This window comes from Curcuma longa, chromosome 7, assembly GCF_044706935.1.
Source record: "Curcuma longa cultivar G26 ecotype Majalengka, Jawa Barat chromosome 7, ITB_CL_G26_1.1, whole genome shotgun sequence".
Classification (NCBI taxonomy): domain Eukaryota; kingdom Viridiplantae; phylum Streptophyta; class Magnoliopsida; order Zingiberales; family Zingiberaceae; genus Curcuma; species Curcuma longa.
In genome coordinates, this window is record NC_133867.1 from 7,050,595 (window position 1) to 7,072,774 (window position 22,180).

Genomic DNA, 22,180 nt, shown 5'->3' on the forward strand with positions numbered 1-22,180 from the left:
AGTATTTTGGTAGTGCAAACTTGAGGCACATATTATCGAGTCGAGAGAACAAAGATGGCAAACTACTAGGTCAACGAGATTTGAATTTAAGCTCACAACTATCTCGTTGTCAAGACAAGTAACATTTTTTTACCTTCTATTTTTTAGTTACAAAGAACCTATTAAGAAGATGAAAAATTCTTAATAAAAAATTCTCTCGTAATTAACAAAATTATTGTGAGATTTCAGATTTTTATTTTTATGCTTTTTTAAGTATAATTTGTTTGCATATATAATGCCAAAGCTTGTTAGAAATTAATGCACAACAAATTTTGATTTTATAGTTTGTGCTTTCTTTTTTATAAAAAAAAAGATGGAATTCATCATCCTAGCGGTTCACACGGTTGGTTCTACGACCATATGTGAGGAGATAAATTGAGAAACTGCAGTTAGTTATGACAAAGGAGGGTATTGCTTGACTTCATCGAGATTCGAACTTTTGTCCTCTTCTACAACTCTGCTCTGTCGTAATCAACTCAGTTATGTCTCAGGAGCAAAAATTATATTGGGTAAATTTTTTATAGTGATCGGTCTCACCGCCGAAACAGTCCCATATCAAAAAACCTCCTAAGAGATTTTTTAGAAACATTGTATCACTATGTTGATAAAAGTTTATTGCTGAAACAGCACCTCAGTTAACAGCTATATATTGCTAAGAAGACTCAAATCCGGAATCTCAGCCAGCGCATGTCTCTGTGCTTTCTTTGTTTTTTTAATAGTGGAGAAGTTCTGTCTTTTATTATTATTATTTAATTTATAGGAGGCATTTTGAAAATCGAGCTTTCTGTTTTGGGCCTTAAAGGTGGGCCGGGTTAATTTTAATTGGGCCGGATTTTTTGGGACCTCCATTACTGATTAAAAGCAAGTTCCCGGGTGAATGCTACTGAACAGCGAACACACGTCGCTCTCTTCGTTCTCTCTCTCCCGCTCCTCGCTCGTCTCTCGCCGCTCTCGATCTCGTCGACGAGACGCTCGTCGGCGCCCGCAGTCTCCGTCCCGATGTTTGCCGACGGCGGGAAGAGTATCGAGCGACCCGGCCCTTCCAATCTGCACTCTGCGTCGAGCATTTGGCCCAGCTATTTCCCACAAACGGAGTTCGCCTTGAGCGACCGAAGGCTCAAGCTCGTATGCCAGCTCGCAGACTTCTTCTCCACTTCCCAGGCGGATCATTTCCTCTCCCAGGTGGCGCGTTCCTCTCTTCTGTGCGTGCTCTCTTGGTTTCTGTTTTTCTACCACTCCAGAACGATGGATGGTTGGTGGTTCTTTATCTATGTAGTTTCACTTGTGATACAATGATAGCCCGGAAGGGTTATGTGCGACGAATCGTACTGTATTTCTTGGATAGAGCTTTTCGAGGGAATGCAGATTTGTGGGCGTTTAGGGCACGTGGATAGGTTTTGGTCGAGAGTATGCAGATTTGTGGGAGTAGAGCTACGTTAAGCTTCTGTTTGCCAATGCAGATTTAATGGTACCCCAAAAACTTATTGCTCAATAAAAGGTTTTTTTATGCCAAGTTAGAATGGAAGGGAACTGGAATATCCCGACCTCAAAAGTGATTTACTGCCCAATGGGATGCTCTGTATCTCCTAATGAATACATCTGGCGGATAGCCCCCTTTCACGTAGGATCATATGTTGGGCTATTTCTTTATTTGTGCACGAACTTTAAAGTGGAGTGTATAAATCTTACAGCATTATTTTTTAAATTTTGATTTGGTAGCACCTAAGCTGTAATTTAGTAGCACGTAAGATACAATTTGTAATTTGGCAGTACCTATAATGCAATTTGATAGTACCTATAGTACAATTTGATAGCACCTATGATACAATTTAGCAACTCAGTGATTTTATGCATATAAAATAGTGCTTTAAGATTTGTGTACAAATCCACTATAAGATTCATGCACAAACAAAGAAACGTTCCTTCATTTGATCTTGCTTGAAGATATCCTTCATGCTAGTCCCATCCACTCTAGATGCCCATTTCTTTCTCTTTACCTCTCTTTTCTTCTTCATTGATCCAATTATCGGAATTTCAATTTGGAAAGTACTTATTCTTGGATGATGGCATTACATTTTAGAATTGATTTCCTACCTTAATTTATCATTGATGGTTTTGTTTTCTGGTTCAGGTGCAAGATGATTGTGGTGTATTATCTCTCCCTGTTGATATGCAACAATTCCGCAAGCTATGTGGAGTTGATGAATTTTATGTCATTTTGGATGAAGAGCCGAAGGAAGCTATTTTGTGCATGGGTGCTGCAGTCCACATGGTATGTCTCTTGCATTATATAACTTGTGTCCTCATTTGTGCTGATTACTGATCCTTACTCGATCTACAAACAGGTTCTCCCAATGAAGAAAAATAATTACTTTCTGGAGGATATAGAGAAGATAAACATTCGATTGTATAACTACCCTGAATCAATGATTACTTTAAAGAACTTGAAAGCTGCATATATAGGTGGTGGTTTAACTTCTCTTCTTCTTCTTCATCTTTTTTTTTTATTTTAATTTCACTAGCCTACCAATATTCTAGTGAACCAAGATAAGGGCTTCAGTTTATTACAGGAAAACTAGTTTCAGTGCATGGTTCAGTTGTGAAAGTCAGCACAGTAAGACCTTTGGTTCTGCAGATGGACTTTGCATGTGGAAAGTGTGGAACTGTTATCACACGCATATTCCCTGATGGGAAGTTTTCTCCTCCAATAGTCTGCTGCATCCAGGGATGCAGGAGCAGGTCTTTTAGTCCAGTTAGATCCTCTGCAAAACCAATAGATTTTCAGAAAATAAGGTATGTTTTGTTTTCTCTTAACATAAGCTTAAAGTTTCATGTTTTTCTTCTGAGATTCAATCTTGATGTTGTTTTTCAACTCAGAATTCAGGAACGTCTTAAATCATCAAGTCATGAAGAAGGTCGGGTGCCTCGCACTGTTGATTGTGAACTAACTGATGATCTTGTTGACTCTTGCATCCCTGGTGATGTGATAACTGTCACTGGTATTATAAAAGTAATAAACAGCTACATGGACGTTGGAGGAGGTAAAATTTCCTTTCTTCTAGCAGCTAGCACTTAGCAGTGGGTCCGATTTTAGAATTGAATTTTCACCTTGTGGATTTTTAAATAGGACATAACAATAAGAATAACTGAACTCGATCAAATGGAATCATTCATTTAGAACAACTTAATGGAATAGTCTTCAACAAACAGCTTTTGATACTTACTCTTCATCTACCTCTCTTGTACCCTTGTGAGATACTGACCCTCGGATACCAACACTCCAAGTAGACACTCAGATACCAACACCTAGTGACAAACTTCTTAAGTTCCGAGTGTTATGAGATTGGCAGATGCATTAGCACTATCAAGATTCTATTGACTTTAGCCCCTCACTTATTCCAGTCACATAAAGTGGTCTATTATGCTTTGTTGTGCCTAGGAGAAGACCATCATCATTAAAGGTGATGGATGATACACGACTAACATATAAAGTTTCTTTCTTTTTATATTCAATAAAGAAAGCTTTTGTAGGTTATGTAATCTGTGTATGGGAACATGTCTTAGTTCTGGAGACATTATCAAAAGATCATATAGGCTGAGTTAAAGGATAATGAGATAGCAACAACCTGTGCCATAGAAGGTCGACCAAACTTATTCACATTAATTATAATTCTTAATTCCTGATTGTATAACCATTTAGTTCCTTCCTATATTGATCCTTTTTATGTTGGTTTCAAGAGCTTCCATTTTCCTTATCTCTTTTGAGAATCAAGATATATAAATTATGCCTTTTCATTTTACATGTCACTGATTTTTCAGGAAGGTCCAAGAACAAGCATCAAGGATTGTACTATCTATATTTGGAAGCAGTTTCGATCAGAAGCTTAAAATCTAATAACACTGAGGATGTTCAAGAAAACAATTCCAAAAGTGGAGCATGTACGCTATCTGATTTTATTTCGTTTTCACCTAAAGATCTTGAATTTGTGGTGAAATTTTTTGAGGAGCATGGTTCCGATGTATTCCGTACCATACTTCATTCCTTATGCCCTTCTATCTATGGGCATGAACTTGTAAAAGGTACACTTTCCTATATACTTCTTGTGATATATGCATTGATCTAAATTATGGTATCTTTTGAACCAAAAATGCAAATCTGATCTTTTCGATTAATAATTTTTTAAAAACTGATTTTTGACTTCCTTGTAGGCCAATGGCTTAGATAATTGCACTCTTTAACAAGGAATATCATAGCTATCATTGAAACAATGGACAAAGTTTATTTTCTTTATTGTTTAGTCAGTTGTAGAAAAGTATAGAGGATAAAAAATAGACAAAGTTAAAAGATGTTGAGATTTTTGTGATCATTTGTTCCTAAATCTTATGCAATAATGACAAGGACCAATTATGGTAGAACTGATTTCAGAAATTCCATGGTGAATAGGGATTGATGGAGCAGGGGTATAAGCACACATCCTTATCCCACATAAGAAGTAGGTTGAGGTGGGTTACAGTAGAAAATATCTCTTCCATCCCTGCATACTATTGGGAACATGACAGGGCTGAGCGAGCAAACCCATGTGAATGACTACAAAAATAACATGAAACTAATCAAGAAAATGCTTGGGAGACACGAGTCCCATTTTCCTAATTTCTCAAGGTTAGAATAGGGTGACCATAAATCCTAAAAGATAAGTTATTAGGTAGCATGCTAGTGCTGAAGCAAGCAAAACCATGTGAATTGACTACAAAAAATAGCATGAAACTAATCAAGAAAAATGCTTGTGTGACGCATTTCCCATTTTCTAATTTCTCAAGATTATAATATGGTGAGACTATAAATCCTAAAAGATAAGTTATTAGCCAGTGCCTAATTTTGTAAGCCTACAAGCCAAAGGACCATCATCTAACACATGTTCTTCTATTCAAAAATTCAAGAAAGAAGAAAAGTGCAGTATCTTTATCTATGATATTTTGTTTTATTGTTGATTACATTGAATCCTTTCCACAGCTGGCATTGTACTTTCATTATTTGGGGGAGTCCAAAAGCATTCTCGGGATAAGAACAAGGTCCCAATTCGAGGAGATATCCACATCATTATTGTTGGTAATTATCATTTATTTTTTAAAGTAGTTTTTTAGTTAGTTTATTCAGTAAATTCACTCCTGTGGTTTTCTATTCGTAATTTTTAAATCCACTTTGTGATTTTCTGTTATTTTAGTTGACAGTACTTTTGGCTATATAAACTTTGACATCTCAATTGTAGGTGATCCTGGATTAGGTAAGAGTCAACTTCTACAAGCAGCAGCATCGGTTTCCCCTAGGGGCATCTATGTGTGTGGCAATGCAACTACTAATGCTGGACTAACTGTTGCTGTTGTGAAAGATCCTATGACAAGTGATTATGCATTTGAGGCTGGTATAGTTTTGGTATCACGTTCCAAGTTGTCGAAGTTGCTGTTCCTCTTTTCATTTTTTGTTTTTATTTTCTGGTAGGTTGTTAGAAGCCACATTTCTGCCTTTCATTTTGTGGGAGTTTTCAATGATGTAAGGAAGCATGTGTCAAAAACAATTTATCAAGGCGACACATACCATATATGCCATATTTAACATAATTGATCTTCAGAATAATTGATTCAGAAATATGCTCTTTCCATAAAGTAAATTATAAAATATCTTGTGCTTTGTTTGAAATAATTTTGTAGTCACTATGATGTATAACTTATTACAGCCTTGAACTATGAAGTACTAGAGAGAGGAAAAAAAAACTAATGAAGTCAGTTTGATGAAGTTAATTACATTTATAAAACTATGAAGGGGTGTAGAAGAACATTGGAGATGGGACCCTATTTTTCAGATAATAATTCATTTTCATTATAACCAAAAAAGTGATTTTTCTGTCAACTGAACTTGAGAGTTTAAACAGATAGTGACTCATTTTCATTATAATGAGAAAACTGATTTTTCTGTCAATCCAACTTGAGTGTTTAAACAGATAGGGATTTAATTTTGGTTTATCCAGAATTCTGATTTTTATGTTGGTTCTATTTATATTTAAATGACTACCCATTACATAGACATGTTTGTGGTTGACCTTACCATAGGTTTAAACAGGTGCCATGGTTCTCGCTGATCGTGGGTTATGTTGCATTGATGAGTTTGATAAAATGTCTGCTGAACATCAGGTACCATAATCTGATGATTGCAGATATGCCTTCTTTAATTTTTCTTGCCAAAAAATGAGTTCCTTATTGAATTAAGTATGTAGGCTCTACTTGAAGCTATGGAACAACAGTGTGTCTCTGTTGCAAAGGCTGGGTTGGTGGCAAGTTTGTCAGCTCGTACGTCTGTTTTAGCAGCTGCAAATCCTGCCGGTGGTCATTATAAGCAAGTTTCTCTTAGTTTCTTTTGTATACCTTGTGAATTATTGTCTAGATCATTTTGTCCATGTCTTCAATAGAGACATCTTGCATGACAATTTGTTTGAGATTGAATTGAACTTTCTCATGTTTTAATTGAACAGGTCAAAATAATGTGTTTAATAAAAGTAGAGTTTTTAGATACATTAGGCATAACGCCCTAAGAGTCTTTAGTGCTATTATTAGTTTCCCTTGCCAGCAATGTGTTTGACATGCATATAGACTAAAATGTGGGATTCAAGTTTAAGTCAGTATATTTTTGTTTGTTATTGGTAAATCTTATTGGTATGAAAAAGTAGTACCTTCTCGCTTGGGACAAACTAAGTTGTATGATTAATTTATTACTGAAAATGATGAAAGTTTTGATGGATGAAAAATCTAGAATAGAAAATCAAATAAATCTTTTCCTAATTGTAGTATTTGACAAGTACAAGGAGGATGTAAAGATAATGATGGTGCAATTGTGGTGTGGAGGATTGAAGGTTATGACAAATTAATAGGCAAGCTACATAGGAGCTGGGGGAAATGACAGCATGTGATAGAAGCAATCCATTTTTTCCTGTGAGAGCAAAATGGTGTATTCTTAGGCTTCACGATAGAAATATCATGTGTGGATATTCTAATAAAGCTCCGTACATGGTTATGGATTAATTGTGAATGACACTAGTGAGTTTGCTATTTTGGAACAATGCAGGAATATCATTTGCAACTACATGTCTACATGGTTGAGATTTTAAATGAACACCTCATATTGATGAGTTGTCTTGATGAAGGAACTTGTTTATAATTGTTACTTCAGTTCTCTCATTTGTTGATGATATTACATTGTCTCTACAATGATAACTTCACTAAATTATTTACACGTACGATACAATTGCAGTATTTCTCATTTGTTTTAGGCTTCTCTTTTCAGAGTACAACAATATCATCTTTATACAGTGAATCCATTATTTTTCTGAAATCCTTTATTTTGCATCACCTTGGATTTTCTTTGGGAGGCCTATTAGTTCTGATTGATGAGTTTTCATATTGACTCAATGCAGTCGTGCAAAAACTGTGAATGAGAACTTAAGAATGAGTGCCGCACTCCTCTCACGGTTTGATTTGGCTTTCATATTGCTAGACAAACCAGATGAGCAGCTGGATAAGCGTGTCTCGGACCATATAATGGCAGTTAAGTTACTATTTTCAGTAGTTGCCTGTAAATCTCTATGTTTAAAATAATAATAATAATAACAGTCTCAATCCTTGTCAGTGTAAGGGTGACATGCCCAGCATCTAAGATCAGATATATAATTGCACTTTAAGGGATTAATAGCATGCTTATTGAATTTTAATGGTAAACAATTATTTTGGTATGCAGCTTCATACTAGAGATATGGCGCACTTGACTGCAAAGAAGCAACGGATAGGTACTTTTTCCTTTCATTGATTTACATTTCAAACTCCTATAATCTCTAAATTCATTACAATATCTGCAGCTCCTTCTGACAAGAACGTGGAGTCAAGTATTCTGGATGGTTCTTTGGCTTCCAGGTTAAGATTGAATCCTGTGAAAGACAAGGATTTTGTTCCCTTGCCTGGTTCTCTTCTTCGCAAGTACATTGCTTATGCGAGAAATTTTGTCTTCCCTAGGTAATTACGTTAATACTAAAGGCAATACACTTTCAAAATTCTTTAGCAGGTTCTTTCTCATACCTTCATCTTCTTTCTCTTAAGGATGTCTAGACCAGCAGCTGAAATTTTGCAGAACTTCTACTTGCGGCTAAGAGACCGGAGCACCTCAGCTGATGGCACACCTATCACTGCTAGGCAGTTGGAAAGCCTAGTAAGGTTGGCAGAAGCTCGTGCTCGATTGGATCTCAGAGAAGAAATTACTGCTGAAGATGCAAAGGTAGCTTTCTGAAATTTTATCATAACTTCTGCCCTTTTACAGCATGTGGCATGATTCTCCATTTGTTTCTTAGGCTTGTTGTCATAAGTAAAATACACAAGCATTTACCGCCAACTAAATCAATTTAATGATCTTTTGAACCAGTCCAATCAGAATATTGAAGGCAAATATTAAATTTATTACGGCCAAGCTAAATATTTTCTCTTAAGTTGTTTGGGTTGATTCTAGCAAACAACAATAAATCATGAGCCTCAATAAATCATGCACCAATGGTTGTTGGAACTTCTATAATCAAAGCTAAGATTTCAAATGATTAGAGGAAAATCTTCAGTTTTCTCTCTCTAGAAGTGGAAAGAATATCCAAGTAATTGTGATTGGATCACCTTGATTGAGAGTTTCAGATGACTTTATCTCTTTCTGCAAATGATAATACTCGTTCCCCTTCTATCTCTGTGTAAACCATCCACATTTTCAGATAGAAGCTTGATAGAAAGGCTTTAGCTAGTTTGTGGCGGCTGAAATTTCTCAAGTAAACATATAACTACTTGAACTTATTCTAGAATATATGAGGTGTACCTGTTGCTTGTTAAATTCTAAACTTGTTTGCCATTGATTTATCAACTCAATTTGTTTGAATTAAAGAAATATAAAATTATTAGGAATGAAAAGAAAATTCATTAAATTAGCTTGGGTCACGCGGCACTGAGTTAGAGCAAGTTGGTCGATCCAATTTAGAGAATTGTTTTGAATCCGATCCAAACTATGTCCAGGGCTCATATGCCAGACTAGCCAATTCTGCGATCCAGGTCCATTAACATAGGAGAGTGCCTAATTCATTCTGTCAGTGTCTCATTAGCCAATTCTGCGATCCAACACGATTCCAGATCACTGGTTGTAATTACATGATCCATTAACATAGGAGAGTGCCTAATTCATTCTGTCAGTGTCTCATTAGACAAAAAATTAAAAGCATATTAGTCTTACAGATCTTTTGTTGTCCAGTGAAAAAATCATACAGCTTTTTTTTATTTTTTATTTTTTATGTTTGTATAGGGCATGTTTAAAACAAAATTGAGTCACCAAAAAAACACATGATTTAAGAGATAGACATTGCTAGTTGTGTATAGTCTTGCATCAAGAATTTTGCTGACGATCCTTGTGAGGATGATGCGGTCCATGATTTGTTTAACTGGGGTGGGTTTGGTTGCAGGATGTTGTTGAGATCATGAAAGAATCTTTGTATGACAAATATGTCGATGATCATGGCTTTGTTGATTTTGGCCGAAGTGGCGGGATGAGCCAACAGAAGGAAGCAAAAAGGTTTCTCAGTGCACTAAACAAACTATCTGAGTTGCAACAAAAAGATTGTTTCTCAATTTCCGTAAGCAGCAAAATTATCCATTTGCATAAAATTCAAAAGACGCTGCGTTCTTGTTTTCTGATGCACGCGTTACTGATGCCAGGAGATATACAGCTTGGCCGACAAAATCGGCTTGCGAGTTCCAGACATCGATACCTTTGTGGAGAATTTGAACAGCGTAGGCTATCTTCTTAAAAAAGGGCCAAAGATGTATCAGGTGATTCCTTGTGAACCAGTATTTACTCTACTGTCTCTTGGTAAATCAAAATGCTCCATGGTTTTACATTGTGAATAGAGAACTCCCTGTGACTGAAACAAAGAAAGGACACCCTCATTCAAGCACAAGAACATTTGACTTGTTTGCAATGTTGAGTGAATTCAGTTAATCAGTAACATCTAGATAATTGCTAATATCTACGATATCAGATTCATTTAGCATCATCCTGCAGTAAACATAAGTGTAAAATAGGATTAAAGATCTAGTTTGTGAACCAGATATTCATGCTCAAGATCACTAACATAAGTAGGCAATTTTGTTTATGCAGGTTCTGTCTTCATCCTACTCGCATAGTCAATCCGCCAGATCAAGATGCTGAGGTATAGAGCTGCTATTGAGGGGATTAAAAAAAGACTTTCATAAAGAAAAGAATCGCCAAGGAAATAATATTCCATCTTTACCATGTTAAACATTAGAAAATTCTCTCTAACACAGACAAAGACTGAAAAGATCAAAGTTAGGTCAAAATTCTGTCTTATGCAAGTCATTTTGAGTTAGGCTACATGCATCCGTCCAAACAGCATTGTTGCTAGAATCAAAATACAATCAAATGGTGTATTAAAAGGAGGCACGGACGATTATGAAACTCCTGATACTCTGATTCTCCGTTTAAAACATTGGTAATTTCTTTTTCTCAAATTCATCCGTTTGTCTTCATTCTAATAATTTCCAAAAGATGGAATCCAATCTTGTTTGCCTAACTGTCTCTGTTCTTGGCTTGGCCCTGAGCCTGTTTGCCTAACTGTCCCTATTCGTGTCTTTTCCTTGATTTGGTTTCTTTAGCAGCCTTTGGGACTGTATAAGAACCTCGTCCCCGTTCTCACAGACACATATCGGGCATGGCGGAGGTGCTGGAGGAAGCGTCAAGCTTCAAGCTTTTTGGCGCCCTGATCGTGAGGGAGCACCGGCGGGCGCAGGAGGAGGAGGCGGTGGCGGTTCAGCCACCAGCGACGGCGGAGGAAGCGAGGAGAGTGGCGGCGTTACCGTGTCCGAGGTGCAACAGCGAGGACACCAAGTTCTGCTACTTCAACAACTACAACGTGAACCAGCCGCGGCACCTGTGCAAGGCCTGCCGTCGCTACTGGACCGCCGGAGGCGCCCTCCGTGATGTCCCCGTCAAGGCCACCATCCGGAGGAGAGTGAAGCAGGGAACTTTTGACTCGGATTAAACCATGAGATATTTAATATATTAAATTAAAGTTTGTTTAAAGAATGTATTCGTTATTGGATGTAATACGTAATGACCCAATCTTAGATCTAAAATTCATTGTTTAAAGTTTTTTGGGAGATTTCAAATGATAATAATTATTATTATATTAGAGTTATTTAGAGTTTTAAAACTATTTAAATTTTTATTTAGTTGTTAAAATATTATCTTTTATTTTGAATCAATTATATTCAATTAAATCTTGAGGCGGCTGCTTCTCTGCATTTGGTGATTTTCGCTAAAATTTCGCTATGAAAATGAGCTTTTAGAATAATTGATATTATGTCGTGCATCAATTGGTATCAGAGCGCATCAGATCTGATGGAAGGTTATCGTGATCGTAATAGGCATGTTCCGATTGAGGAAGTCCAGTACCGTGATCGTAGCGTTCAAGATGTGATGATTAAGGATTTATAGCTGTAAGTTGCAAAATTAACCCAACGTTTGACGGCATAGGATTTTGAAAATTGTGTGATCATTGATTGTGATTTCGAGCCCACTTTAGAAAATTCATATCACAATCGTGATAAATTCCGAGCACGTCGTGATCGAGAGGAATGATATGGAGATCTCAATTTTCGAATTGATCTACTCGAGTTTTTTAATATATTATAAACAGAGAGATTTGTTGATTGGATTAACAAAGTGAAGAGAATTTTTTATTATAAAGAAGTTTCCAATCGTGTGAAAGTGAAATTGATTATCATCAAACTCAAAAGGTTGAACATCAACATCGTGGGAGCAGTTGCGTTGATCACATGATAGACAAGGCAAAGTCAAAATCACTAATTAGGAGAAGATAAAAAAGAAAAAGACAAAGAGTTACTTTTTTCCCTTTAGTTACACTCAAATTTTGTTCCAACGACTTCATGCATTGAAGTTGGGTGCAATATCAGTCGATGATTATATGAACAATTTTTACCAGTTGATTATTTGAAATGATCTATTTGAGACAAAGGAGCAAATGGTGACACAATATTTAGGAGGAGTTGCATCAATCCTTACAATATGTCCTTAGTCTTCATTTGTTGTGGATTGTTTTAGAGGTCTATTAACGTGCCCTAGCTATTGAAAAACAATAAAACAGAAAATCAGTGATTAGGGGCGACCAAAACAGTCAACCAATTTGCCCTTAGGATTTACGTCCTATCTGGCAGCCATTGTAGGTTGATTCTAAGCCCTTATTAGGTGTTTTCATTGCGATAAGCAAGGCGCATAAAGCAATCAATTGTGGGAAACTTATTAATTAAAAGAGCAAAAATTTGTTGATTGAGGAAGAGGTGGGAGACGAGACCAAGGCCATTAGCGAGGCAATGTATGACAATAATGAAGTTGACTAGGTGTTTTATGATGATGGTTATGAAACTTTAGTCGTTTGCAAGAGTCTGCTAACTCTTGAAGACGTCTAATGCTTTCAATCTAAAGCGACTGATATAGAAGGATAACTTTCAACTCAAGTTGAACTACAGAATAATATATCAAATGGAAGATCTATATTTTTTTCGGAGGCTATTAAACTTTTGTTTAATTGTTGTTAGGGAATTATCTTTTATTTTGAATTAATTTTATTTGATTAAATCTAAAGATGATTTCTTCTCTCCATTTGATAATTTCGGATGTCTCCTCTAAAATTTCATTGTGAAGAGCTACCCATTTAATAAAAAATCCCCACAAATTCACCACACCATAATTAAGTTTCAAACTCTATATATCTAATTTATGACAGACTAACCATCTCACCATTACCCACATCTCCCCCTTGATAATTTTGAGATTATATATTGTCTGAGTTGATTACAATAAGCAGAGTTGCAGAATGGACAAACATTTGAATCTTGCCCAAGCTGAGATAATGCCCTCTTCCATCGTGTTGACTACAGCTTCTTGATTTACCTCCTCGCAGCTGATCATGAAGTCGATTGTATAGGATCGCTGGAGTAACGAATTTCACCTTTTGCAAAAGAGATTATGTATTGTGATCTGTATACATCATTCCATGTTAAGTTGATCGACAGCACTAGTAGAGTTGTAAATTAATTAATATGAATTGTGATCATCAATATTTTCCAAAATTATTTTTGTTCGAATTCATATTATTTCAGCTCAAAGTATTATCCAAAATCTGTTCAAACAATAACAGCGTTGAATATTTAACGTTGAGATCAAAATACACTACACTATCATGTCTATAATCCAAAAAAATATCGCCAATCTTTATCGATGTTCCAATGACTCAAACAATAAGTTCCTTTCAAGGTTTAACAAGGAATGTTTAATACCCATAACAATATTAGAATTGTGAACTCGATCGGACAGTTCTTCATTTCATGCTTGACTAAAATTGAAATGAGATCAGGGAATGAGCTCCTCGACCTTAGGAAAAAGAAGACTAGTTTTATTTCTTATTGAATGGAATGGTAGCATCTACTAAGCCTGGAAAATAATCGTTTTAGAGAAGATTGCCGCTGTCGATGTCCTCGTTCATCTCTTCGGCTGTAGCATTGCCGCCGTCTACATCACCTTTGTTATCGGAAGATGCATAGGCCGAACGGCGAGCCCGTGTTTGCTGCTGAGTAGGCTGACAAAATCAAAAAGGAAGAAAAATGTATCATGAAACAAGCATATTGTCCATAAGAAGCAAGGGCAGTCCCATTGATTCATTCTTGGAATACTATTGTATGCTAACTGCTAGGTCATTGGAATATACTCTTAACCGCCGAAGAACTATCATTCAGTGAATTATCGTTAAGGATCGATACCTGTAACTTTGGTCGGAGTGCCTCAAGGGGTCCTTTGGGCTTCTCAGCCCCCTGCTATAGTAGTAAACAAACCATGTCGAATGATAGAAGAAAGACAATTCAAACATTCTTAGCTATTGCATGGAACATGATACCGATACCTTTCCTAAGGCCCAGTCTGCCGAATCAAAGTAAGCTCGTTCGTGGTCCTGCATTACTCTCCAGAATTCAAAAATGTTGGTTTCTAGGAATTCAATGAAGGGAAGTGAATAATCAGCTATGTTACCATAATAGATCATCACTTGCCTTGGAGATGAGAGGCGGTTTCTTCGGCACAATTCCTCCATACTTCTTCTTGATTACTTCCTCCTGCAAGGAGTCATTTGTTCCTAATGACATTTTCAGAAAAACAAGACATAAAAAAGGATATATATTTTGGCACTCACCTCTTGTTCAGATGATGGCATCTCATTCACCTCAGTTTGGTTCAAATTCTCACCAACATCCATGTTTGACAGGAAGAGTTCTGATGAATTTAAAGAGGACATTAGCTAGAAATTATGAAGATTAGAAATTTTGTAGAAAATTACACAGATAGACACTGTAAGTAAAACAAACAATGTTATGATAAGTAAAACTAGTTCACACAACATGCAGATGAACAAAACGGCCCCTGTAGATTGATCAACAAGAGAATTTTGAGACAGACAAAAGGAGAACCAGTTAGGATTAGGAAGCAATCTAGAATTCAGTAATCTTTCTCTGCTCCAGCTTAGAGTTTGTAAATTGCATTAACATTCTCTTCATTGCCTTCACTTGAGTATGAGCTTTTGTGTACAGTTGACAAGAACAGTACTAGATTTGTCTGTAAACAAGGCACGCGCGATGCATCTAGAGGTGGAGCAATTCAACCTAAAGATAAATATATGGCATTGTACAGATTGGATCTCAACGAATCACCATACGACCAAGTGCCCAAACACAAGATCAGAAATGAATCGCTTCATTCTCATCGCTGTTCCACAAATCCCTAACCGATCTACCTGACCGGTCTCAGGGTAGCAATCCTCATAAGCGAGATGGGATTCATGATAGGAAGAAAACTAAAAGTTAGATTTTTGCTATTGAAAGAACAGATTGCGCCGGAATCATGCGATGCGGGAAACAGACGGAAATCGAACAAAAAAAAAAAAAAAAAGAAATAAGAGATTTGGTAAAAGCTAGCAATGGAAAAAGTAGTAGCTTCCAGTACCTCCGGCGAGAGATGGATCTTGAATTCAACGATGTTGAAGACGGAGCGAGAGGTGATCCTTTCCTCTTCCTCCTCCTCCTCCTCTTTCTCCGCGTCTCCCCATATTCCACGATGCGACCAGAGACGAGAGAGGATCAGAGGAAGAGACGACAAAGAGAATCCCGGGACAGAGTACAGCGTTGATGCTCCCCTCACAAGCCGAGCGTGTAGGACCCACCATATCAATAATAATAATAATAATAATAATAATAATAATAATAATAATAATAATAGCTGCCAATCTATTTTTCAATTTCAAAAAATATCATTATTCGAATTTTAAACTTTAATTAAAATTGTAATTTTAATTAATTGATCAAATTTACTATATATTAAATTGTTCCAAATTAGCATTTCATTTTCATGACATTATTTTTTTTCTTCTATATTTAATTTCCTTATATGTGTTCTTCTTCTACAATTCTTATTAATCTTTTATTGGTTGGGTTCACCTTTGCTCAAGGAATCTACAATACAAGATTGGTTGGGTTGTAAATGAATAGAATATTTATAAATAAATTTAATATTTAATTTGATAAAAATTTATTTAGATTAGTTCTCTATTTCATATAATTTAAAAAATTTATATTAATATACATTGTAAAATTATTTTTAAATTATGTATGTTTTTATATATTCAAATAATTTTGTATTGATCCGCATGGATTTTTTTTGTTTTTGTCAGATTTTTTAATGTGGGCTCCGCTCAAGTACTTGGCCCGGCCCACGTTCACGCCCTATATAAGAGCGAAGCCGTGGCAGCCGTTCTCGTTCCGGTTCCGAATTGCTTCGGATCACGAACTCCTTCTCCATCCTCTTCTGCTTCTCGAATCATCGCCGTGAACCCTTGCACTCCTCCATCCTTCATCCGAGATTGTAATCCCAGTCGTCCTCCCTTCCTTCGATCGGTGGATCGCCGCCCTTCTTCCGCCATGAGCATGGAACCCTTCAACAGGTGCGTCTGCTCCGGCAGATCTAGCCGCCTCCGATTTCCCCTATGGATCGGTGCCATAATCTCACATTTAGCATCAGGATTTGGCTTATTTTGAATCCGTTATAGTTGCTTTTGCTATTCTTCTTCTGTGTAGTGATTGGGTTGTTTGCTGTCCAGGCTGGTTAAGCTCGCTGCGCGTGCTTTCTATGATGATGTAAGCATTATGGGCGAAAGCCAGTCTAAGCCTGGGAGGATCGACAACAGGGGGATGGCTGTGATTGTTCTTGATGCTCTAACTAGGTTACGATGCCGCTGTTTACTTTATCTGTTTTCCCTGAAACTGAACCTGATCGGTAAAAGTTTTCTTGCTAGCGAAGTATGATTTGAATGGAGACTTTGAAACAAGAGAAAAAGAATTTTTATTGGATGACCGCCACTTGTTACAAAGACTAGGTTATAAGAGAAATATTGTCTTGTTTTTATTGAATTATAAATTCAAGTTAACATTATTGCCATGACATAGGCGACAAGTTTTGTACAATTGTTTGAACCTTTATGTGTGAGTAGTACTAGTTACCCAAGGAGTCATAGGGATGACAATTATTTTAATCTCTAGTTGGATCGACAATTGAGTTAGTTTTATCTTATTTTAAAGTTCAAAAAATCAGTTCTCTAGGAACTTATACATCACAGGTTCCTTAGTCAAATGCAACTATTTATTAATTCATGGTAAAAGTAACAGCTGATTTCTGTCTCTTTTCCCCCTAAACGCTTCTAATTTGATTAAGAGATAATTTTTTCGACCTTTCATTTCTAAATCCACATGTTCATGGTTTATTGTATCAGGCGTCAATGGGTCCGTGAAGAAGATTTGGCTAAATCCTTGAAATTGCATTCCAAGCAACTGCGCCGTACTTTACGGTTTTTTGAAGAAGAGAAGCTAATTACTAGAGAACATCGAAAAGAGGTTAGTTTTGTGCTGGTCATTTGAATAGTCTGTGTAATTTATTTGCATTGTATTGAGTTCTCACTAACATCTACCACAATTTTCATCTAGCTGTTATCCATTTATGATATATTTTTCTAAATATTTAAAATAGTGAATACAAATTTGAAGGTGTTTCATATTCTTGCTAGTATTTTATCACCATACGTACCTTTATAAGGATGATTGTTATTTCTGAATTCCAGCTAGACTTTGTCTTGCTAGGCTAATGTCGTCATCCCTAAGTCTATCATGCTTAAGCCTTTGCTATTATTTTCTCCCTATGCATCATTATGTTTATAGAAGGTTACACTAATTTTTAGTTTCTATATATGCACGGAGGTCTAATAAGTGTAGGTTGGCTTATGGACTTTTGCATAACATATGTTGATACAGTATTGATGAAAGTGATACATGAAAGGCCCTAAGAAACTTATATGGAAAATGCACAACATTAGCTAGTAAGGATCATTTAAATGCACAACATTAGCTAGTAAGGATCATTTGATTAGCTTAAGATTATGCATAATAACCTTGTTCTTTTTCCTGATTTTCAGTAGATGTAAGTTAGTCTATTAGATTTTCATTTTTATCATTATAAGGTTTATTCCACTCGTGCAAATTGGTGCTTGCATCTAAGGAAACATTTAGAGTTATATATGTATTTTTTTGCTTGACTTTGATTTTGGCTATTCACCTGACATTTTGCATTCAACAAGAATCTGTTTGTACTTTTCTTCTTTAAAAATTCTACTCCAGACCTTTATGATTTTGTGGTGTGCTCATTGTCTCATCTTTTCAATGTAATAATCTTGTTTTCTGGCCAGAGTGCTAAAGGCGCAAAAATTTTTAATGCTGCAATTGCTGCTACTGGTGATAGTCAAACTACTAAAGAGGGAGAGGAGAAGATGAAAATGCATATGCATTCATACTGCTGTTTAGATTATGCACAGGTTAATTTTCTTTTCATCTAATCTGTTAATCATGCATGAAATTACTTGTAGGAGCATAGTTTAAGAATGAAAAGGGGGGTTTTGATGCATGTAGTCAGAGAATTATTTTTATGTGCTATTAATTTCCCCTTTTTATGTAAATGGTAAAATTCATTCTTGCAGATTTTTGATGTCGTTAGATACCGAATGCATCGAATGAAGAAGAAATTAAAGGATGAATTGGACAGCAGAAATACGATTCAGGAGTACATTTGCCCTAACTGTGGAAGAAGGTTCCTTGAAATCTCTCATAATTTGTATTTTTCTAGCTTGATGCATTTGTGATACTGAGGCATGATGATTGTTCAGGTATTCTGCTTTTGATGCACTACAACTTGTGAGTATGGAGGACGAGTATTTTCACTGTGAAAATTGCAATGGTGAACTTGTTGCTGAGAGCGAGAAGCTGGCTTCTGAGCAACTTGGTGATGGGGATGATAATGCTAGGAGGAGGAGGCGTGAAAAGTTAAAAGACATGTTTCAGAAAATGGAGGTAGCTTCACATTAAGTAATATTTGTGTTAATGATCATGTGTAAAGTTAATCGTCATTTTCTTTTATATGCTAGCATGTGTAAATTTAATGATGTATTTATTTTGGTTTTTCGTCTATCGCCTAATTACCAGCATAATATTTTGAGTTAAGTTCTCTATACTATGTGTCATTATGCTTATGAGTTTACATAGTTCAAGAGAAACAATGAAATGACTATGAGTTCACTTTTCTTCGTTAAAATATTCAGATTGACTAACTTCTACTAGTGCCTTTTATTTTTATGTATTTGTCAGTGTTGTTAGTTGGCACAAATCACCTATATTTCTTAGTTCAGTCTTGATCTGTTTGCCCTCTTTTCAATCATCACTTCCTCGTAGGGCTTGTTTGTTCTAGCATTAGGACAACTAGCAGTATTTTTCAAAGAACCAATTGTACTTAATAAGATTCCTTTTGCATAAATTTCAGTTCCTATGCATATTCTGTTATTTCAATGATTAGGACATATTTCTAGCGCCGTACTTCAAAATATTCTGTGATGATCCATCATATTCTTTATCTTATGGGTTTTCCTTGATAGACAAATAATTATAATCTGCCATAATTTCAGATAAACTGGAATTCATCTGTTTATTGCTTATTCAGAACTTTGTGAAAATAACAACTTTTAGCAGATGTTTAAACAACTTGTGAAATTTGGAGTTTTGCCTTGGTCATCAAGCCAATATTAGTTACAAAATTATTTGATGACATTAAGGATACAATAATTAGACCAAAAAGGAAACTCATTGAGGAAAATGGAGGCTTGCTGTATTTGTTCATGGAACCACGTATTAGACATCATTCTATTAAAAGTTATATCTCTTTTACTGAATGATTAATTACACACTTAGCAGTTTCATATTAATTCTTTTTTGAGATGAGGCTGTTTCTTATTAGAATTTCAGTATTTGGTCATACAATCCCTTCTCTCGCTATATTTATTTATTTGAGCTCCATCATACTCGTGTGCTAAAGGAAGTGATTTGCTTGTATGCCTTTGCGAGGGTCCAACCAACTTGAAGGAAGATAGTATAGGTGACAAATCATATGTGGCTTCTAAGTAGTTTTGGTCACTTGTTACTTTGTACATATGCAGGATCAGCTCAAGCCTTTAGTAGTGCAGCTTGCAAGGGTGAAAGATTTGCCTGCTCCTGAGTTTGGAACATTGCAAGCATGGGAAGCAAGAGCACGTGCTGCATCTCAAGCTAACAGCGATTCTAATGCTAGTGATTTTTCAAAAAATATCCAGGGGCAAGGTTACAGTGGCACACCAATGCCATTCCTCGGCGAGACAAGTGTATGTCATCTTGCACTTTGAAGCCTTGTTGACTGAAAAAAAATAAAAGAAAAATCTAAGCATCCATATATTTGGTAAATATTTATCACTCAGAAACACTCAAACCTTATTGAGAGAAAATAGGTCAAGAGAGTATAATATAATATGTTCAAAGACAATTAATAGATATTAGAGTAAGAAATGCTGAATCTATTAGCTAGGAAGATGTGCAATGAAGGGAGATCAAAGAAAAATTAACCAATGAATTAGAAATGATTTATTTAAATATTTGTATAGATATTATCTTGTATAGAGTTCAGTTGAGGGATCTAATCAATTCAAAATGGTTGGGCAAACACTGCTTCATGATGATGGTGATGAGAACATTAACTCCCTTTGTATTCATCTTTTACTTTGGTAAACTTGCAGATTGAAGTTGCTTTATCTGGTGTTGAGGCAAAGGAAGAAACTGAGCCTGATATAAAACCCACAGCCATGAAAGTTCTACCTCCCTGGATGATCAAACAAGGAATGAATCTTACGGCAGAGCAACGCAGAGGGATTAAGCCTGAGCCCAATGCCGAGCACAATTCTGATGACAAGAAGTCAAGCGTGGATGACAAGAAACCAAGTGCAGATCGAGACAATGAGAAGAGTTTACAGGCTAGTGCATGAAATGAGACATGATAAATTGAAAATTATGTGAATATAGTGATCGATTTTGTGGTTTAAATTTGCATATTCCTGTTGCTTATATTTTACAGGATGAATATCTGAAGGCATATTATGCTGCTTTAGTGAAGAGGCAAGAAGAAGAAGAGACCTCTAAAAGAATTCAACAACAAACAGAACTTTCGACAAGTGTTGCTGAAGAACCTGTTCATCGACGTGTTGGCATGAAATCAAAACGCGAGGATGATGAGGATATTGAATGGGAGGATGCAGCTGGTACTGGTATGAATTGGCCTTTTGATTTTACAGAGTTTTGCTTTCATCTTCTTTCTGATTTTAGTTTAAATCCTGGTGCTGGAGATTTATCCATTTTTTTCCTGTTATGATCATTGCTATAGAAGCTTTAAAAAAATAAACCTTAACTGTTGACCAAATTTGGAACATTTAGCAGATTAGGTCAATCCATCCAGGGCTTCAATAAAAAGGTCTATAGATCTCAAACCGGAATTTAGTCAAGTTATGAGGTGTGCCAGGCCCACTCTCAATCTGCACATGATAAGAAACTTAACGTAGTTATTGTAAGGCTAGGCCATCATCTGTAACTGCTGCTCGAGTAAGTTTTAGCCATATACAATGCATTGAACTCGACGGTTTGATACCGTTTAGGATTCGTGTAGCCAACTCCCAAATAGTAGAGTACATGGTTTGTTGTTACTATGATTTGCATCAGATCCCAACAGCCAGCAGAAAATGTCAAAAAAAAAACTCATGAAAATTAATCTCGACATTATTGCAAACCTAGGCTATCATCAATATCTTTGTGAGTTGCTATAGAATTCATGTAGGTGAAATACCAAATAGTTGATCTCTGGCATTGATAGGGCTCGATAGATAGTGTTCATGATCTTCGTCATCTAATGTCTAATGATTCTTTCCAAATGATATCGCAGGCAATTCAAGTAAGTCTTTAAAGCTTGCCGATTTGAATGCTGAAGCTGATGCATCTGAGGATGATGACAATGGCGACGAAGATGACGACGACGACATCGCCTGGGAGGAAGGTTAACTGGGAGGAAGATGATACCTGAGTGTTTAAGAAGATACCACTTTCCTTTCTGGATTGGTTTCATTCACAAACCATCCTGAGGACACATTTCCACTGTTTACTTGATGTGGTGGAACATTCAAATATACGAGTGATTAATGAATAGGGACGGTATAAGAAACGAAAATTATAGACCGCAGTATCATTCTTTGCAACATCTTGCTCAATTTATAATGATAAATGAAGCACATTGGCTTTGATCCTTTTGTCATCAGTTGTGATTTGAGTTATGATGGGGGCGTTGTTTAGCTCAAGGAATTTTTTTAATCCTTATTCCTTTATCATTTAAAATAAACCCCAAAAAATAAGAGGCTTTATTTATTTAAAATTTTAATCATCAAATTTTCAGATCTTTAAACATGAAAAAGGCATATTCTATACTTTTTAATTTGCCGTAAAATAACGTCTTTTTCAAAATGCCAAACAATATTAAGAATAAAAAAAATATTGAAGCCTA

The 22,180-nt window shown here is 36.1% G+C and overlaps 4 protein-coding genes across 5 annotated transcripts; 3 read left to right on the plus strand and 1 right to left on the minus strand.

The window, feature by feature from the left end:
* Positions 1 to 1,038: 1,038 nt before the first annotated feature.
* Positions 1,039 to 11,271, plus strand: LOC141832197 (putative DNA helicase MCM8). The gene is made up of 18 exons (XM_074719683.1): positions 1,039 to 1,221; positions 2,171 to 2,311; positions 2,385 to 2,502; positions 2,610 to 2,832; positions 2,917 to 3,080; positions 3,859 to 4,119; positions 5,051 to 5,146; positions 5,307 to 5,459; positions 6,155 to 6,225; positions 6,309 to 6,427; positions 7,503 to 7,632; positions 7,823 to 7,871; positions 7,941 to 8,094; positions 8,179 to 8,353; positions 9,564 to 9,734; positions 9,817 to 9,930; positions 10,259 to 10,610; positions 10,774 to 11,271. Exons 1-17 carry the CDS (start codon positions 1,039 to 1,041, stop codon positions 10,307 to 10,309), a joined length of 2,373 nt encoding a protein of 790 aa, XP_074575784.1. The 3' UTR covers positions 10,310 to 10,610; positions 10,774 to 11,271.
* LOC141832556 (cyclic dof factor 4-like) lies at positions 10,830 to 11,159 on the plus strand. The gene has a single exon (XM_074720047.1). It carries the CDS (start codon positions 10,830 to 10,832, stop codon positions 11,157 to 11,159), a length of 330 nt encoding a protein of 109 aa, XP_074576148.1.
* Positions 11,272 to 13,418: 2,147 nt separating the features above from the next.
* On the minus strand, positions 13,419 to 15,338 carry LOC141831975 (uncharacterized). 2 transcript variants are annotated; one of them, XM_074719427.1, is made up of 6 exons: positions 15,188 to 15,338; positions 14,382 to 14,461; positions 14,242 to 14,304; positions 14,097 to 14,144; positions 13,957 to 14,007; positions 13,419 to 13,775 (listed from the first exon to the last, which is right to left on the minus strand). In XM_074719427.1, the coding sequence occupies exons 2-6, from the start codon at positions 14,442 to 14,444 to the stop codon at positions 13,647 to 13,649; spliced, it is 354 nt and encodes a 117-aa protein (XP_074575528.1). In that variant the 5' UTR covers positions 14,445 to 14,461; positions 15,188 to 15,338; the 3' UTR covers positions 13,419 to 13,646. The 2 variants fall into 2 exon arrangements, with proteins under 2 accessions (XP_074575528.1, XP_074575527.1); XM_074719426.1 differs by having other exon boundaries at positions 13,957 to 14,010.
* A 676-nt stretch (positions 15,339 to 16,014) lies between these two features.
* Positions 16,015 to 21,906, plus strand: LOC141831974 (uncharacterized). The gene is made up of 10 exons (XM_074719425.1): positions 16,015 to 16,181; positions 16,338 to 16,460; positions 17,007 to 17,127; positions 17,973 to 18,098; positions 18,261 to 18,370; positions 18,447 to 18,630; positions 19,767 to 19,967; positions 20,376 to 20,609; positions 20,711 to 20,900; positions 21,569 to 21,906. The coding sequence occupies exons 1-10, from the start codon at positions 16,159 to 16,161 to the stop codon at positions 21,682 to 21,684; spliced, it is 1,428 nt and encodes a 475-aa protein (XP_074575526.1). The 5' UTR covers positions 16,015 to 16,158; the 3' UTR covers positions 21,685 to 21,906.
* Positions 21,907 to 22,180: the final 274 nt, after the last annotated feature.